Source organism: Malania oleifera, chromosome 3, assembly GCF_029873635.1.
Source record: "Malania oleifera isolate guangnan ecotype guangnan chromosome 3, ASM2987363v1, whole genome shotgun sequence".
In the NCBI taxonomy this organism is placed as follows: domain Eukaryota; kingdom Viridiplantae; phylum Streptophyta; class Magnoliopsida; order Santalales; family Ximeniaceae; genus Malania; species Malania oleifera.
Genome location: NC_080419.1, coordinates 20,395,642 through 20,416,248, shown reverse-complemented (window position 1 = coordinate 20,416,248; position 20,607 = coordinate 20,395,642). Strand labels below are relative to the sequence as shown.

The following is a 20,607-nucleotide window of genomic DNA, read 5'->3' as shown; positions in this document are numbered from 1 at the left end:
ATATTTTCTACGTGAACCTAAAAGTCCTTTCGAAACTTTAAAAATATTAAGAAAAAATATTTTAAAATTAACCTTTATGTTTGATTATAAGAAAAAAAAAATATCATGAATCAATGGAGAAAAATTTAATTTTTACCCATTAGCCATTGATTTTTATTAGTTCTTAACCATATTAAAACAAATTTTTATTTTCAATAGCATTTGATCCAAGCAAAGAGCACAATAGACAATAAATTTCTTTATTAATTTTTGTCTTAAACAAAATCCTTAATCCAAACAAAATCTAAATGCACATCTAATTTTACAAGTTCCTAAGGTTACTATCCAATAATTCCATTCAACATGGACCCGCTGCCAATACAATTTGTAATGGTTCCTATGCAGCAGGGTTGGAGCCACATTACACGATTTCTCTTCTTTCTTCAAGGAAAATCAAAATAGTCATCTTTACATGCTCTATTTTTTTTTTTTCCCTCGTTGGATCTACTTGGCGCATCAACAATTCTGGTACAAAGCTGCAGTAATAAACATAATATGGGATCCTCCTGCATCTGACCCGAAAGGAGGATACAGAAATCATAACTTCCAAATTTTCACGCAGTTACCGACTTGTATTGTGCCTCATGTCTCGCGGGCTTAAGGGTGTGAAAGATATCCAACTGCGAGGCCAATTAGTGCGACCATACAAACAAACAGAAAAGGGAAACCCGCCTGAACTATTCTTACATCAGTCTTCCTCCTCAACACTGCCTGCAAAACATACACCAAAAGCCAATGTCACAAATATAATAAACCCTAGAATCCGCCATTTTTCAAATAAGCCTTTATTGGGGAAGCACATAACTGAGATTGGCTCAGCTAAAAATAGTTTGAACTTATTTTTTCTGAGATGAACATGAAGAGGTCAATGCCTCAATTAATTTTAGTTTTTGCAAGCCAAGCTTGAGCAGCCTACCATTCTGCCAGACCTGGCTCGCTCATTTATAGCCCTATTTGGAACAAACTTACAATTGCAAATACATGCCATAGGTAAGATCTATAATGCATCAGTCCTATTGGGTTGTGCTCCTATATTTTGTGTAAGTGAGACCCACTTGTTCCTGCAGTTTGTGTAAATAGGATGCAGTAAAATAGTGACTCACTAGTTCTTGCTCAACTGTTTTCCTCTGCTGAATGGCTGAGCTTTTTTCCACTGTTAGCTTTGTTATGGTAAGTTCAGCCTACAAAGCAGTTGACAAGTACTTGGTCAGTCCTGTAGAGATTTAAGGAGACAAAGCATCAAGTGAAACAGTACAATATGTTTTTTTTTCTTTTTTTCTCAAAAGCATGCATGTAAATCGATCTAATTAGGATCATGACTGAGCACCAAATTAAACAGTACTAGATGCTTTTCTCTCACAATAATGAATGTAAATTAATCTAATTAGGGTCATAAAAGAAATTTAAACTTGGAAAAACTAGGCTTGATTCTGGCTTTAAAACTCAGCATCTCATTGATACGAACAGTGTCCTAAAAAAAAAATTCCTAGTATCACAAACAAATTAGGATGGATGTCACAGTGATTCGGCAGATGCCAGTTAGTTCCAATTTCCTCCAAAATATGTCAAGCCATGGCATGGCATTGCATCCTCCAATAATTAACTATTGCTACGGTTCATGCAGTGGCATTTCCCATTATCCATACCCCTTAAAAAAGTAATACCACATCCAAATTCCCTCCTAAAACTCTAGATTGGCGTTCAACCCCAATTTGAAGGGAATACAATGCTATAACGTTGAAATCCAAGAGCTTAAAAAGTTCGAGAAAAAAAGAGGGAGTCTACAACAATGAAAAATAAGCATTAAATTCCAATAGGTGAGGTCGGCTACATAAATCATTTTCAACCATTCTACACAATCCAAGGCAATATCCTCTAAATGGAGGGTTGTCAAATCCTTACCTACTATCTCACTCCAAGTTATTATGGATATATTCCTCCACCCCTCCCCCTCCTACTAATTAGCTCAGTCAGCTAGCTCAGTCCTCACTGCCTGCGTTGCACATGCTCAAACCTTAACCGTCCTTGTCTGTTATCTTCTATAGGTGCTAAATCTACCTTACCACGAATGTGTTAGAATTATATGACTGATCCACCTTAGCATTCTCATTATGGAAATTTAATTTTGGAAAGTGCTATAATAATTGTCTTAAAGAACTTTCCTTTTAGTTGTAAGGGTATTCTATGATCACCCAACAAGTCCAAAGCACTTCTCCATTTTACCCATGTGCTTCAACTCTATGTATTACATCTTTGTCAAATCCTTTAACTTGCATAATAGATCCAAAGATATCTAAATCATTAGTGCTGTTAATTTCTTGACCATCAAGTTAAATCTTTTCTCCAATATTTTCCTCTTCGACATGGCTAAAATTATATTTCATATATTTTGTCTTATTTCTACTTCACTTAAATATGTTCTAAAGTTTTCCCCATAATTCTAACTTAGATTCTACTCCACCTCTAGTTTCATCAATTAAAATAATATCATCTGCAAACAACTTCCACTAATGAGACTTCATTTTGAAAATTCCTAGGAAGTTCATCCATCACTAACCTCGATAAGGACTCAAAACAAACCCTTGATGCACACTTACAGTGCTTGGAAATTACCTAGACTCTCCACTCATAGTCCTAATACTAGTCATTGCTCCATTGTACATATCCACATCTATATAACTACCACATGCTCTTTTTTTTTTTTTTTTTCTAGAGCCCATCGAACTTCTTTATGTATCCTATTATAGGCTGGCTTTTTGTAGGTCAATAAAAACCAAATGCAAGTCCCTCGTATTTTTTCTAAATTTTTTGATTAATAATAAATATATAGCTTCTATAGCTGACATCCCGATCATAAAAGCAAATTAATTCTGTAAAACCCTTGTCTCCGGCAGCCCAGCTTTAATAAATGTTCAAATACCGTCTCCTAGAGTTTCATTGTATGACTCATTAAGTTTAATTGCATGATAGTTATTACAATTTTGAATATCTCCTTAATTTTTTATTTTTTCCATTCATCTAAAATATTCTTAGTTCTTATAGCTGTATTAACTAAATTAGCTAGCCATATGATTCTATTATCACCAAGGCCTAGGCATTTCCAAACTTTAATTAAGAGGTCAACTGGTCCTATAACTTTTCCATTTTTCATCTTCTTTGATGCAAACTTAATTTCATTGACTCAACTTTGCCGATAATCTAAAATTTTTAGCCTTTTGCTCATTTGTTCACTGTAAAAGTTTTAAGCCTTCTGCTTGGTTTTCATTAAATATCTTATAAAAATAAGTTGTCATCTTTCTTTTATATCTTCTTCTTTAAACTAAAACACCATCACCCTCATTTTTCATACATTTGATATTACCTAGATCTCTACTATTTCTTTCTCTATCTCTAGAAAGATTATATATATGTCTTTTTCCTCTTCTTTTCTGTCTAGCCTAACATATAAATTATTATATGCCCTATGTTTAGCTTCATTAAAAAACTTTGTTGAAGTGATTGGATCTTCTTCTAATTTTCTGTTAGCGGTTGCAAGCAAACAAGATCTATTTTACTTTCCTAGTTTTTATTTATTAATTTTATTTAGAGTATTTTTATTGAGATCATATCTTCAATATTCTATGGCACTATTATTTCAGATACTAGTACCTTAGTTTAGTTAGGTTTCCTAAATTAGTTTTCTTACTCTCTTCAGCATTGTAAGCCTAGCCCTCATTAGTTTTAGGGAGATTTGAGTTGGGAATTATAATTGTTGAATGTTGGTCTGGTATCGGTATGAGAGCGTACTCTGATCCAATGTCTGTTAGCGTTCGACATTGTTGTTTTCAAGTTTTCACTCATAACTCATTGGGTTCGAGATATTAACCTAAATTTCCTTGCTTTGCCAGCCACCTTCCCACCTGATCCATCTTTCACAATAGCAGGAATCACCCAAAAAATATAGTGCAGTCCAAATCCAGAAAAGGCTCATAAGCCCCAAAATCCTAGTCCATATTCCTCTGGGCCTTTGGCTAACTATTGCTCAGTCTCTGCATCCTTCATCCTTGTTTTTGATACCCTCCAAATCCAACCTGAACCAAGCTCAGCCCAAATTCTGTCAAGTCAGCCTCAATTGTTAATTGAACAGTTGTCATCATTTGCAAGACTCTACGAAATCGAATCTATGGTTGTAAAACTTCATTCTTGCTACCAATAAGCCAGAATCACATGATTGAAGCTTTGTCATTGTTGTCAAAGTTGATGAACACCTGGCTTGACAAAATCAAGCCTCTATTGTGACAAGTGCCCATAGTTGTCATTGACAACTTCGTTATATGTCTAGAGTTTTACTTCATTATGTCAAAAGACATGTCATCACCACAGTTTTACTTCATTAGTTCTAGAAGAAGTGGCACAAGAAATTAGAATTGATATTCAAGTCACATAAGGAAATTGGGGATGTGTCGACATTGGAGCCCAAGCCCCAACTAGTGGAATTCATCATTCCTGATGTTGGTCTCTTCCAAGCTTGGTCAAGAATTCACGATCTTGGTTCTTCATCCTTAGAACTTTTTTAAAATTAGACGTCGAATTCTTAGTAGGGGAGGATGATGCGGTCGAATTCATAATAGGGGAGGATGATGCAACAACCAAACAAGATCTATTTTACTTATCTAATTTTTATTGTATTTAGTTTTTTATTTAAATATATATATATATATATATCTAGGGTACTTTTATTAGGATCATATTCAAGATTCTAAGGTATAATTATTTAGAATCAAGATTCTAGGGTATTATTTAAGTAACTAGCATTTTTGTTTATTTATGTTTCTTACAATTAGTTTTGTTATTCTGCAAGCATAGTAAGCCTATGAAAGGCTTCATATGCATTATTTTTAGGGAGATTGGCATTGAGATATATTTAATGGACATTGGTCCTGCTCACTTTAACTACTGCTCACTTTAACTAAAATAAATAAAGAATATTAAGCTCAATTCCTTAAATTAAATAAAAATATATGAATCAATTTAAATAGGGTGTTAAGCAGAGTCTAAAATAAAATACAAATCTCAAATTATATTAAAATAAAGTTTTTAACTCCAAATCTAATTTTGGGTGTTAAACCCAAGCATTATTCAAATAAAACAGAGTCTACGTAAAGTCATTAGTTTAAAGTCAATCACTAGGATACTTAAGAATGAATCTTTCAAGCATCAAAATTTCTCAAATCAAAATTTCAAGAATAAAATTCTAAAGTTTGAATAGTTGAATCTTGATTCATTTTGATAAAAGTTCATAATCAAACTATATTTGATCTGATTGCATAGAATGTTACATGGGCAACTCATTTTCTATACGGATGCAAACAAATATCAAATTCAAGCAATTCGAATTTTACAAATTTTGCCAAGTTGAGGCAATTACAAATTTTACAGGTCAAACTGCCAAAGACTACAAAAATCCATGAAATGGTTAAAAAACAAGTTAGTATTCTATTAATGCAAACAAAATCCATAGAATGACTAAATTACATTCTAAAAATTAAATGTGCAAGTCGCCCATAAAGTTATGGGTAATTACTCACATAAATAAGAAGAGGTTTTGAAATAGAATAATCAAAGCTAACTACAGGCTACAGCTGGCTTGAGCCTAAGGCCTAAAATTTCGATGCAACCCCAATTAAAATTGAAATAAATGTTCCTCCAATTTAAATTGTTTGCAAGCTAAGACTTACATAAATAGTTCATTGGAATCAAAAGATGTTCCCTTGTACCAAGGGTTTGTGATGATGAATTGAGAAAATCAAATCACTTACCCATATGACAAATATTATAAATTAAGTTTCGCAAATTGTAATAATAAACAATCATATTCTTACCAACTTGACAATTTTGCTTTACAGAACAAAGAATGAAAAAACTGACCTCACTTAGCTTTGATTCCATTGCACTTAGTTTTGAATTCAACTCCTTAATATCTTCTGCTAACTTCAATTTCAACTCCTCTACATCCTTGTCTGGTTTCCCATCCATGTCTGGTTTCCCATCCATGTCTTTAGCTGGTCTCAGCACCACATTCTTAACTGTTCCCAATTCCTCCATACCCTCAGAACTGCTGAATCCCTTTAATTTCAACCCCTCTACATCCTTGTCTGGTTTCATGTCCACTTCTTTGGCTGGTCTCAGCTCCACATTTTTAACTGCTTCCGAGTCCTCCATACCCTCAGCACTGTTAAACCCCTCCACATCCATAGCCACCTGGCACAAAAGAAAGATAAATTTTTGTGTAAGGCCTTTTGTTACCATTTGTAGGGTGTCAACAAAAGAAAGTGGTTTTGAACAGAAAAAACTTAAGAAGGTGGTTGCTCTAATAATCTTTATTATTTAAATTGAAATTCATAATTGTAAAGAAGGCAGCCATATAGGTCAATGATCAAAGTTTCCAAACTCAATAACCCTACTGAGCCAAAGTTTAACACTTAAACATTCAGAATGTTAATTAAATAGTTGACAAGAATCCGAAGACAGAAACCACAGAGCATCACATAACATAAGAATAGAAGCAGAACTAACACATCTTGCAAATCAGAAATACATCCCCATATATAATACACCAGTATGTTTTCTATAAAGTAAGAAGGAATATCACAACGTCAAAAATGTTATGAGAGAGAGAGAGAGAGAGAGAGAGTAAACAGTCTACAGATGATATTGTCAGACCATATAAAAAATTGTCACACAATATAAAAAACTGTACTCACCATTTGTGGTGGCGGAAAGTTTTCAACTCCACTCAGCACTTTATCTCTTTGTGTTGAAGCTTCATAGGATGGATCTTGTTTTGACATTCCATTAATAGGTAGCAGTACAGGAGAATTGGGCGGGCTAACGAGGACCACTCTTAGCTTGCTCTCTTCAATGCAATTACCGCTATCTTTTGAAAACTGCCGAAAAGAAACATAAGATTTGCCACCAAAAGCGAGAAATCTAGACCAGACACAATCTTCAATCACTTACCATGGTAGATGTAATATCTTCTTCAGTTGTCCCATAGGAAACAACTGTGCTTTGAATCAGAAATTTATCTTTGCACTGCAAATCAGATGGAGCAGACCGTTGAGCTTGCATAGTAACTGTTTAGACCACAAAGTAGGAAAAAAATGTTAATAGGGATTAAACTGTAAACCAACATGTATAATCACAACTATGCCATTATGCCAACAATAGAAGCACAATACATAAAACACTTGCGTTTCAGTTACAATGGCACTGCAACAACTTGACCCTCCTTCCTTCTGTGGAAAATACAAATAATCCACTGGTTTACTTATGAGTTTTAAAATTTTAAAAAGGCAAAAATATCTCTCCATATAATTTGTACTAGAGTGAGCATTGTAAAAGATCAACTGCAAAAAACCAAAACTTCACGCAGACGAGAGTTTGAACCATCATCTTGAAAACAGAAGCAAGGCATTAAAAGGGTTAGAATAATACAAAAATATATGCTGAACTAACTTCTTTAAACCAGGCTCACCAAGTTAAAAGAGGTCTGTCTAGCGAAAGCACTAAAGACCATCTCTGGTGGCTGCATTCTCATATTTTTTTCATGGAACCATCAAAGTGTGTTTTGATCCAAGGAGCGCAAGAAGATTGCCAAATAATGTGCTTATTTCTTTAAAGTAGACCTGCTCATTGACCATGTGATATTTGAATTTCAAGTTCTGGGAAGTTGCTTCATTTCTACAGACACCATTTTTTCCATTGAAAAACATTTTCTCCCTAAACAAATGGAGCCTTAATTCCAATTTTTTCTCACCCAAGGAAAAGAAAAGGGAATGCAGGAAACATTCAATAAATAAAAAGGGAGCTCCTGAACAATAGACAAATAATCCATAACAAAAAGAAAGAAGAGAACCAATCCTCTCCTATGTTTTGGGACCACTCAAATAAGATACCAATGCCCTCCTATAATTTTTTATGTTCGTCCCAATTTTCTCAGCAACCAAATGGAAGGTACATTTTCTCAATTTTTTTTATCTTTTTCTGTGATCAAAACAACAAGCCCAACAAGTGAGGATATCCAACTTTATTGCTGCCCCACCATTTGGATAATCTAGAAACCACATACTATCCTTTATTTATTATTTATTTATTTGGATAATTAAGAAAAGTTTATTAATAAGTAGGTAGAGACTGAGGAATGCCATAGGGAAAAAAAATATTAACCACAAGCATTGATTTCGCGGGATGAAGGTGAAGAAGGCTTGATCTGGTAGTTGAACTGCCCACAGTACCACAGCAATATGCAGCACTGCAGCACAAGCATTGGTCACAGTAGCAATAACAGGACTGTTCTCCAGTAGTTTTTAATTGCCTGCAGATCCTATTTCTAATGGTATTTTGGCCTCTGTGCTGAGTAAATTCAAGGTTTTTCTTTTACCTTAGTTAGTTATATACAAATCAGATAAATATATTTCAACAGTAAAGATTAATTACTGGTCCAGTTAGGCTTTTTTTTTTTTTTTACTTAGTTGTATATTGTTAGATTACCACTTTTCCTAAAAGCTTAATCTGTTAGATTGTCGGCCAACAATGTATATCAAGCCTTAACACACCCCTGCGCATGCAGCCTGACAGCACGTGCTCCTAGGAACCAGCTCTGATACCCATTGAGTTTTCTTAACAAGCCCTAATTTCAACTATTCCCAATTTATCTAACGAACAGTCAACTTTCCTAATTATCTCTTGTCATCCAGCATCAGTGAGTTTTCTTACTACATTCCAACCTTTCTAACCTTCCTGAGGCACTGTGGAGACTTTAAAATGCGAGAGTTCACACCACCAAGAAAGCAAGCAAATCTAACTTATCTTTAGGATATCCCTTTACATCTTATGTTGGTCAATATGACTTAACATATGACATGAGCACCAGACCAGCACATGGTAATATCATAGGCGAGGCATTCACACAAAAGTGACACAATTTGTGATTTTGCATGCAAACCATAAATGTAAAGCGAAAATCATGGATCCTTTATAGGGAATATGAGTGTAAACCTGTAAAATCGCATCTTGACTTCGGCTTAATAATGCCAATGTTGGGTCTTACACAATACTTCTTTGGAGATGTAGTTTTCACCTGCCAGTATGATTATTTGGTTATTACCATCCACGAATCTCCTTCAACAAATCTAAATCTCTTCACTTTGAGACATTTTCCATGAGTATCTAACTGTATTTTTAAGTTGTTTGTATGCATGTAGGTAATTGGATATAAACCATGAAGTAACTACATGCACACAAACAAACGAAACTACATGAGTAGCCAATCTTTTGAGAAGGAAATTGAAGATCAATGAGAAAATTGGTTTGTGGGATAAAAAAATGTTTGATCTAGAAAAATGGATAAATGACATGATATTCAAGCAAGAGAATAAATGCACCTTGAATGCAACATACTGAGCAGACTTATTGACAAGTTCAACTGAGCAGGAACTTTGTTTCTTCAACTCAACTAGAGAGAGAGAGAGAAGATTATATCAGATTTTCGAATTCTCAATTTACAAGATATCAAGGAAGTGAGCCAAATTAAACAAAATACAAAGCATATTTTGGTTTGTAATTTCACTTATTTATTTCAATCATTTCGTTAATGTATTGTGACTAATATATGCATAAGCAATAAAAAATGTAGAGGAATCCAACAGGATTTGGAGATTTAACTACTGCAACTCAATAAAATATACATTCTAGCTTGACAAGCTTACACTAGGTAATATCAGCTGATCAGAAGTTAAGGACCTGTTTCCAGGAATGCAATTGACTGGCAGCAATAATTGCATAGTACGTCTGTAACTAATATATTGTTACGGATCAATGAAGCATTTTTAGTTATGCTGGTAAACAAATTAAGTTGCATGAATGCGTCAAAGCCCCATGTACTTAGAAACAATGGGAAAAACAAGCTGTTCATATGAAATGACTGATGTATTTTTTCCTCTCATATTTTTATTTATGCAACACAAATTAATACATTTACATAATTACATCACTTAGGGATTGCTCCTCATGAAAAAAAAAACATGCAAAAAAAATACATTAAAAATCAACTCAATTTAGTCCCAACCTGCAATACAAAATCCTGCTGCACCATAGCTAAGCCATATACTTTTAAAGCAAGGAACTCAATTCTTCTTCCCAATTTTACTCCAAAATATACAGACTTCCTTAAAAGACCTTTAATCGTCTTCTCCAATTTTTCTGCTTGCATTTCCGTGTGCACACAAGCTTAGAAATGATGAAAAATTGGGTTCTTTCCTTGTTTTTTTTGGAAAAATGGTTGATCAGATTTCTAGTTGTAGTTTCATTTAACTGAAACTTGAGGTATTTTTTTTTATAACAGCATTCATCTTAATGATTAATGTACTGAGTGTATTCAGCACATTTGATGAGCTAAATTGCTTAGAACAATACTTTGGAAGCATTTTGGTTTGCCAGAGATTATAAACCTACCATTTAGCATAAAATAAGCACCTAATGCTAGTGCACTTTGCAAGGTCTTTGTTATTCCACACTAATAGAGTAATAAGCCTTAAAAAATAACTCCATGTAACTGTTAAAATGCTTTAATGCCCTATTGGTCCCTTAACTATTTAAAATGTTCTATCTATGTCCCTAAAGAAAAAAATAATGTTTCTGTTTGAGACCTTTAAGTTGAACATATTCTAATGATCTAATCCAAGGACAAGCCCAACCCTGGGTTTGATAAAATGTGCATGTCATGTCATGGCGGAGCCAGCATGGCAATAGTCAGTTGATGTGGCAAATGATAGCAAAGATATGGCAGCCCATTGGACAAATTGATCTTTGATAAGGAGGAGAGTTTTTTCATCTGCAAAACTCTACAAGTCCCAAGCCTGCAATCCCCATAAATAGTTTTCCTGCAATTTTTGTTGTTGAGATCCACTCTGTACAACATCATGGAATTCAGAAGCCTCGCTGGTCACCCACAATTGCACAATGCACCAAATAGGACAATGTAGGGCCAGTCAACAACCATCAAATTTGTAACCTTAAATGATATAATAACCCACATATTCTAACCACGTCCTTGGCTGCTAATAAAATTATCAATTCATCCTTTATATAAAATCCCTGGTCAAGAATCAATAACAATACCCAAATGAATCTGGTAACTTGAAATGAGGAATCTACTGATTGGATCACCAATTGTCTTGCTTGCTCATGAGACTGTTCAAATCTAGATGAAAGAAAAATAATAAAACCTCTTCATGTTTGCAATCCTATGGCTTTCAAATTTCACTTTTCCTCTATTTGCGTTTTCTACTCAGCATGCAGTGTTAGGTTTTATGTAGCAAGAAACAAGACAATGGAAAAATTAAACTTTAATCCAGCTATTGCTAAACTGAAAATTGCAAGTAAAATATATAAAATTGTGTGAATAACAATCTCTTGCACTTACATGTGAACTTGAGTTCATAAGGTCGAATCTCCAAGAGCCCCGTACTCATCATTGTTCTTCACAAGAGAGCCAAACTAATCTATCTCAGTAAACAACGTTAGACAATAACTGACACATTCTAGTAATTAAACAAGGATTTAGGTAACCATACATCAACTTTCTACACAAAAAGTTTTCTTAGTTCAACAAGAAAACAACTCTCTGCATTTTTCTTCAGCACAAGATAATTGGAAAAGTATATATATTTACAATTTCTTTTTCTGCAAGACATTTTTCTCTTAACAATGTTAACATTATAAAACAAAGTTGTAAGAAACATTTATATTATTTTATAAATATTCCCTTAAAGTGATTCACATTTCACCATTATTTTATGGTTCCAATAACCACATTAAGTGATAGTTGTGATTGTTTACATTCCACATTAAGTGCACTTGGTGGTTATTAGTCCAATGAGTGCATGAATTAATAGTCTTATTAGTGATAAAGTTACAAACCCTTCATATTTGTTCTTTGATGGATGGTACTAAAGAGGGAGCTCAAAAGTCATAAGAGTTATGTGAAGGATCCCTAGTCTTGCCTATAAAAGGGTCTGTGTATTCCATCAATCTATCCCATCAAGTTTAAGGTAAAGACTAGAAGACATTTCATAAAATTATAGTTCTCTTTTATAGAGATTGAAACAGTTTTTAGTAGTATATTTACAAGTCAAGAACAATGGACGGAGGTACAAATTTTTCCGCTGCTCATGTTTTTAACATGTTACTCTGTTTGATATTCTTTCAAAAGTAGATTGTGTATTCCAAAAAATGCCTCGTATTTTCTGCAAAAATGAAAACTAAAAAGGAGAAACAGAGCTCAGGTTAATAGGCACAACATAAGATTTTTTCACTAAAGGTTTTGCATATATCTTTAGAGCAAGTAATATGTTTTAATTAATAATAACAAATGCAACATAAGGGCTCATTTGATATTGTTTTCAAGACTGTTTTATGGACATAGTTCTTCTCTCTGAAGATTGGCGGGGTAGAACTTAAACCCACATTGTTGCATTGTGGTTGGCCATTTTCAATTGTTAGCAAACCTAATTCTTCATAGCTTAAAAACAACATTTTATAATTTTCTGAGAAAAAAAGTTTCGAAAAAAAATCATTTTTTAAAACAGTTCTCAAACATATCCCACCCAAAATTTTTTTCTACTGCATTTTCATTTTTTCTGTTAGAGAGAGAGATTTGAATAACCAGAAAAAAGCTATCTGGGATTTTTAACAGAAAGATAAAAAATCACCAAGTTCAGCAACAACTTTTAATTAATGCTTTGCAACATTCAGACATCAGCACAAAAACAACCAAAAATACCTCATGCTCCCTCTGAATGTCGACACAGAGGAGCAAACATAATGGCAACTAACAGCAATTAGTCAGGAACTCAACCCACAGACAATCAACACAAGACAGACCTCAGACTCCTTTATCAAAGCAAATCATTTAACCCTAACTTCTAGTCTCATTTTACTACTCGAATCATCCAACGAACAACAACCCAACCAAAACTAAAATAAAATAAAAAACGAAACAATGATAAATAAGAAAAAGCAACATTTGATCGAGCATACTAACTTTAAAATAAAAACATTAATTAAGCACAGAGAAGCAGAAGCCTGAAATACAAAACAATGACGCACAATGGTTGGAGAAACTTACAGGAGAACTCAGACGAAAACCGAGTTTCAGAAAAGGAGATCAAAGGCGCGCACGGTGACGAGTTGAGAGAGAGAGAGGGAGAGAGAGAGAGTTGGGGTTGGCTGATCTGAAACAGCGCGAAGCAAGAATTGAAAGTCAAGCATGGAGAAGGTGGGTGGAAACGTTTGTTGTAGTCTCCGCCTCTCTGAGTACTCTGGGCGGTTGTACTTGTACCGGCTGTTGCTTTCAACCGGCTCATTCATGCTCGGCTCGGCTCGGCTCGGCTCGCGCCTTTTTTCACGCGTCTACGTAAATAATAAACAAAAAACAAAAACGGGGTTAAGAATTTTTTATTTAAAAAATTAAAATTTTCATTAAAGTATAACAGATGTACACGGTTAATGATATACCAAAAATAGAAGAAGACTAAGGAAAAGGAGGGAAAACACATAATAAAATTCCAACCAATACTTACTTTTTAAAAAAAAAAAATTATAAATGAGGAAATAAAATAATTAAACAAAGAAAAAGGTAAAAAAATAATAATACTGCCATCTCTTTGAATTTGGAAAAAAAAAAAAGCGGGGCGGACTTCCTTATTATTTCAAAAATTCTACAAATCTTACTTGAAGTTCGATAAAAAGGTTCGTACCTCATACAAAGTTTAAAAATTTTCATAAACCTTCATAAATATTTAACTTTTTGGGCACTTGTACCCCTTTTCACTTATCTTTTACTATAAATTAAGAAACTATATATCATTTAACCAACCTCAGTAAAAGTAACTAGTGAATGAATAGAAGAAACTACAAATCATGGAGCTCAACAAGAAGAGTGGGATTTGTGCATTGAACGAATCGAGACTAAAAGGCCAATAAGTGATTGTTATGTGGAAAACCCTAATTAACACCAAACACCTTTTAAGTTCTATTTGAATTTAAAAACATTATGAAAAGGAAAAACTGTGAAGAAAAGTGAAAAAAAGAAAAGAAATAATAAAAAAGGTTACAAAATTACTTATAAGGCCACATGTATTGGAAAACAAAGTCCACGCAATAATAAAAGAGTTGAAGGTTAAAATACATAAAGGGAATAACATTTATTTTGTCAAGTATACATTAACATCACATGTCGCTATCATGTGTATGTACGACACAAATGTTTTCTCAAATAAGACTAGATAAGTTTTACAAATATTAAGAGATCATTTGGAATCACTTATGCAGAAATGCTTTTTAGAAGGAGAAATGGGAAACAATGTTATCTACGAATAATAACATTTTTTACTACGTTATCTGAAAGATATACTTCGAATGGATATATTGGGTCTCACTTCCTTTCGTCATTAGTTTATTTTTCGGGTTTTATTTGGTGCTTTTGATTTGTTTAATGTTTTGGGAGGATTTTATTTTCTTTATTTGTATTCTCTCTTTTACTTGTCTTGTAACCACGATATTCTTCCACCAAAAGTGAGGTCATATAAATAAATAAAAGGAGGTGCCACCCTCTTTTAATATAAAAAAAAAATAAACGTGTTGAAATGAAAAAGTGTTGAAAGTTATAAGGAGTCTTTGGTTTTATTTAAAATAAGTGTTATTTAGATACTTACTTTTATTATAGAGTACTATATGATTAATTTTAAACATATTTTAAATTAAAAAATATTATTATTTTTAAATTAACAATTTTTTAATAATTATTTTAATTATTTATTATTAAAATTTAAATATTTTCTATTACAAATAATGTAAGATTATTATTTATAATTAATACTAATCTTGTAGTTAATTTATATTTATAACATATTACTATTATATTAAATTATAATAAAAAATAATATTATTAATTAAGTTAAAAATTTTAATTTATTTAATTAATAAATAATTCTTGTTCAATCCATAATTGAATTATATTAACTAATATGTATTTTTAAGTATATTTTAGATAAAAAATTAACATTTTTACAATTTAAATTTAAATGATAATTAAATTAATTTTATAATTAAATTTTAAATATTTTATATCAACTAAAATAATTTTAATGTTATTTATTAGTTAAAAATAATAACATTATTAATGTATATTTATAATATATGATTATGACATTAATTTATGTTAAAAATAGAATTAATAACTAAATTAAAATTTTTAGTTTATTTAATCTTAATTTAAATTTATTGATGATTCTTTTTATTTATTATAGAATTTAATTATATCTTATTAATAATTAATAGGTTATAATGCATAAAAAATAATATATGATTAATTTTTAATTAAAAATTTAATTAATAATTATTTTAACTATTATTTTTAATTAAAATTTAAGTATTTTTATTAAGTAAAAATAATATAATTTTATTTTTTTATTAATAACCATCATGTTCTTAATTTATATTTGTAGTAACTCAGAAAAAAAAAAATAATAAAATAAAAATATTATTAATTAAAAAATTAATTAGTTAATTAAATAAATAAATAAATAAATAAAATAGATTAAGTAATAATAAAAATAATTAAACAAACAAAATGAATAGTATTATAATGATAAAAAAATTTAAGTAGGAGTAAAGATATAAATATGAATATCTCCACTAAGGATTGAAATCAATCCTTCATTCTCAATATGGAGAAATCCAGAGAACTTCCCAACGCCTCACTCTCGATACGGCTCTCTCTCTCTCTCTCTCTCTCTCCTCAAACACTCACTCCCTCTCTCTAAAATTTTTCTCCATCCATAGGTCAAATTGAAAAACAAATACCTCCATGGGGTCCTAATTTCGATCCTCTTCATTTTAATTGGAGTGAAATCATATTTGGGGATCCTAGGCACCACTTCAAGGTTAAGGAAAGGGAAATAAATTATGTCAATAATTTTTATAAATTAACCGATTAAATTTTAATATGTAATTATAAAAATTGATATATATGTTTTCTGGGTATTCAGATATATGAAAATTGGATTTTAGATTATTATTATTATTATTATTATTATTATTATTATTATTATTATTATTATGAGTTGATTAAACTGGCGTTTGTGAGCATAAGGATTTTATAATAATTGTTATTTCAAAGATTTACCAATTAAATTGAGAATTTGGATACCTAAATATTATATATGATTTTTCTAAATTATTTAGGCATATGGTAATGACGATTTTTGTTTATTATATTATGGTTTAATGTTTAAATCGTGTGTTGACCCTATGGGTCATATCCTGGTTTTGATAATGACAAATACTGGTAATTAATGGTTATCAAGTTTGTGTCCAAGTCTATATTCGCAAATACTTTGATGATACATGAAGAAGAGCATGAAGACCCTAAATATCATTTTGTTTTGTAATTCATTATTATTCAATTTGGGTCTGTAATAGTAATTAGGGAAAATTGTCTGTAATAATCAATGTTTTACTTGCACGATAAGGTAGATAAGCTCAAATGACCATAAGGAAACCAAATGACTTTAGGGTACCTTTCGGTCGATCGACGCCGAATTTTTTCGGTGTCCTAAAAAAGACCTAAAATGACCCTAAATCCACATGCATGCATAAACATATATGTTTATATGGATAGGGTGATTGTAAAAGGAAAAAAAACCGAAATGCACTTAAAATGCATGTTCGATCGACCGTACTTCACAAGTACATATTTGTCAGTCGACCAAACCGGTCATCGGGTCATCTGTTTAACCACTACCTGGTCGACTGAACACTACTCAATTCATTCTACTCAGTCGATCGAACTTCCTCTGAATCAACCATTTGACCATACCTTCGATCAAGCCTAAATCTTAAGCCAACGCCTTGGTCGACCGATCCCACACGTGGGAGAATCCAACGGTCTGGTCGACCGAACTATCTAGTTCAATACCTCACGGTCGACTGAACCACGCGGAAAATAAAAATCGCCTTGGAACCTTGTTGACCGGTCGACCGAACTTCTAGTTCAAATCTCACCCAATCGGCCAAACTTGAAACACTCGGTCAATCAAACCTCGCCTTTGGTTGACCAGTGCTCTCGGCTTGCCCTATTAATTTTTACCGTGGTTAAAATATTTAAATAGGGTTAATTGTGTTAAAATGTTTTAAAATATTTATAATAATTCCCTATATGTCCTATACGGCTTTAATCAAGGGGATGTCTATATATACCCTCGCATTTGGAATGATTAGCATTAAATTAGCAATCTTGATTAGCAAAATTCTCTGAAATTTAAAAATCTCCTATACTCATTTTTTAGCCTCCTACACTCATTCTTACCAAATTTTTTTGCTCAAATTTCTTTGTAAGTGTGATTGAGTGTTCTTCTCATTAGGTTTAAGCTTTTTCTTGTTTTTGTTGATTAAGGTTATTTTATTAGAGAGTTAAGCTTGAAGTTTCCCTACGAGACTTTGCTAATAAGTATTCCCTAGGAATACTTCATTGAGCTTTTGAGTTTTGCATTGTCATTGTAATACTCAAGGAGTTCACATTGGATTTTGATTGTTAAAATATTTTACAAATCATTTTTAAAATATCTCTTGTGCTTATATTTGAGAAATATATATTTTGAAATATTTGTTTGAGCGCTAAAAGATATTTGTTGCTCCTTGATTGAGATCATCATTTTAATACAAAGATCAAATAACTATTTTTATAAACCATTGTTTAATATCTCTTATGGTTAATTTTGATAACTATTGAGATATTTGAAGTATACTTGTGATCTTTGCTAGTGCACTGTGATTGGGAATATTATTTTGACACAAAGATCTTGTCACTTACACTATCACGTACTGATTGCATTATTGGCATTAATTTGAGAGTAGACACTAAGGCTACATTGAGCTTATCATATCTTATCATTTGGTAGCGTGTTGATTATATTGGTACATATCAGCTTATGTAAGAAGCATTTCCTTGTACGCAAAAATTGTATTTCAAATCTATTGTATTCTAGACATGGGCCTAAAGAGGGAGATTAGCCCTGTTGAATAGTCCCAGACTGGCTTAGACTCGGTTAGGAAAGTTAGGTGTGGCATCGTATTAAGGCATGTTGGTTGAGGTCAGCCCCTTGAATTGACCTAGTTGTACCGGTGCCGTTTCACCCATTAAGTGAGTTTTAGTGGAATCTTTGGGCTTGCGAGCTAGAGGTGGGGACGTAGGCACAGTTGGCTGAACCCCGATAACATATCGTGTGTGCATTTCATTTTTTCGTAATTTATTTATCGCACATGTATGTTATATTGTGAATGTCGCGCATTACTTAATTTCTGAACGTTATATTTATCTACGCATTTGGAACTGTATAGACAGGCCCTAGGTTGCGAATATACTACTGTTAAATTAGCTAAACCTAGGAATAAATTTTAATATTCCAATTCACCCCCCCCCTTGGGAATACACCAAAGCTAACATCGTGTGACATGAGATTAATATTTTTTTAAAAATAAACTGGTTGTGATTGCCGTGATGCATTTAACTGATATGTTATGATGTTGTGTTGTTATTCATGTAAGTTGCAATATAATGTTGGCAAGAGTGAGGAGTTCGTTATATTGTACCTATAATAAATTGCAATATAATGTTGGTAGGATTTGAGGAGGTCGTTATATTGTCATTTATATAGATGGAGTAAGGCGTTGGTAGGCATGAGGAGGTCGTCTTACTATTTTACTATGAATAGAATTGTGTGTGTTGTGACTGTGGAAGTATGTGAAGTAACAACGTGGGGGGGGGGGACGATGGGAAGGGATGCCCTGAGAACCACGGGTTGTGAAATAAATGTACATTTTCAATTATGGGTGTGAGTGCATGAATATAGATTGAATGTATAATAAATGTGGATGTGTTGTGGTGTATGCGTATGTAGATTATGTGGTATGATTGATGTTGAATGTGTGTGAGTATAGTTACAAGTGTCCTTTCTGTTGTTGTTATTTAATAAACAAGTATATTTTCTATACACTAAAACTCATGTTGTCACACACTGATAATAATTTATTCTATCCTTACGTAGAAGTGTCTCACCCCAATATACAACTCATTTTTCAGGACCTTTGTGTGATCAAGCTTAGTGAGCTTAGGGCAAGGTTGGTTAGCGTAGTGTAGTGTGAGTGTTTGTAAGAACTTTAAAGTCTTTAAGTTTATGTTGTTTTAAAATTCTGGCTATGTAATATTGACAGATGGAAATTCCTTTTTGGTCGTGTAATATAGTACTTTGATATTTTATTTGAGAATGTTTAATTATAGTCCGCTGCTTGAATGATATTTATGGTATCAAAGATACATGAATGGAACACATAACACCCCAAGCCCCACTTAGCGGGTTCAGGGCATTACAAAGTGGTATCAGACCCTAGTGGTTCTGTAGACTTTAACAGATGATTTTACTAGAGTATATGTTCGAGTTAGGATGAGGATAGGAAGGAGTAGATTAGGATACTGATAGGAATTTTGAGTTTTATTTCGTAGCCTGGAAGTAGAAATCCTTTGATGGATTTTTGTGATTTTTTGAATCAGATGACGGGTTCAGAGAACCACGGTAAATCCATCAACGATGATGTTTCCAAACAGAGAAACTGGAACTTGAAATTAGAACTTGAAAGTTAGGTTGGTTGATTTATGGGGATAAGCCTCTGAAAGAGAATTTTGATAATTTAAGTGTTGTGATTTGACGATTTGAGGTCAACTTGGGTGTTTGAATTTAAATTTAGGATTTGAATGTTAAACTAGTTTCTTTGCTGTATAACTGTACTAGTTATGTTAAGATATGGAAATTATAAACTCATCTCTGTCTTATCTTCAGGATGGATCATAGAGCTAAGAATGTAGATATCGGAGGAGTAATAACTTGGGGGCTTCTAACGAGGATGATATCGATACCTCCACACTGCTATGAGGTTTAGATCGGCAGGTCAAGGAAGAGATTAGGCAGGACTCTGGGCCCACTTGCAGACCAGGGCTATTTGATCGAGTAATTTACTTGCCTGAAACCCTCTACTTTTGCGGGAGGTGCCGATCCAATCATGGCTGAGAATTGGGTGTAAGAGATTGAGAAAATACTGATAGTGCTGCATTGTACCAACGAACAGAAAGTTCTTTATGCCACGTTCAAGCTGTCGGGAGAGGCCGAGTGGTGGTGGCTAGTGGTGAAATTACCGGAGGAGCAGAGGCCAGTACTTGCACCATTGACTTGGAACCGCTTTAGAGAGCTATTCTTTGATCGATACTTTCCCGCCACCACCCGTGATGTAAAGGCTGAGGAATTCTTGAACCTGACCCAGGGGCACCTCATTATATAGTAGAAGTTCATGGAGCTATCTTGCTTCGCCCCATACATGGTTCCAGATGAATTCAGAAAGGCGAGGAGGTTTGAGAGGGGCTTGAGACAAAGGATCTTTGAACATGTGGCAATCCTAAAGGTGCAGAGTTTTTAG

At 33.0% G+C, this 20,607-nt stretch overlaps 1 protein-coding gene across 2 annotated transcripts; it reads right to left on the bottom strand.

The window, feature by feature from the left end:
• Positions 1-223: 223 nt before the first annotated feature.
• Positions 224-13,390, bottom strand: LOC131151942 (vesicle-associated protein 1-2-like). 2 transcript variants are annotated; one of them, XM_058103449.1, is made up of 9 exons: positions 13,208-13,390; positions 11,504-11,559; positions 9,465-9,535; positions 9,079-9,160; positions 7,039-7,154; positions 6,783-6,965; positions 5,947-6,279; positions 1,143-1,220; positions 224-750 (listed from the first exon to the last, which is right to left on the bottom strand). In XM_058103449.1, the coding sequence occupies exons 2-9, from the start codon at positions 11,553-11,555 to the stop codon at positions 637-639; spliced, it is 1,029 nt and encodes a 342-aa protein (XP_057959432.1). In that variant the 5' UTR covers positions 11,556-11,559; positions 13,208-13,390; the 3' UTR covers positions 224-636. The 2 variants fall into 2 exon arrangements, with proteins under 2 accessions (XP_057959432.1, XP_057959433.1); XM_058103450.1 differs by having other exon boundaries at positions 11,504-11,582; positions 13,208-13,389.
• Between the last annotated feature and the right edge of the window lie 7,217 nt (positions 13,391-20,607).

Coding starts and splice junctions, on each gene's coding strand:
- LOC131151942 (XM_058103449.1), bottom strand. CDS start 11,555: ATGATGAGTACGGGGCTCTTGGAGATTCGACCTTATGAACTCAAGTTC. Junction 7,155..9,078: donor GTCAAGATGCGATTTTACAG/GTTTACACTCAT, acceptor TGGTCTAAACAG/TTACTATGCAAGCTCAACGG. Junction 6,966..7,038: donor AAGATATTACATCTACCATG/GTAAGTGATTGA, acceptor TCTTTTCGGCAG/TTTTCAAAAGATAGCGGTAA.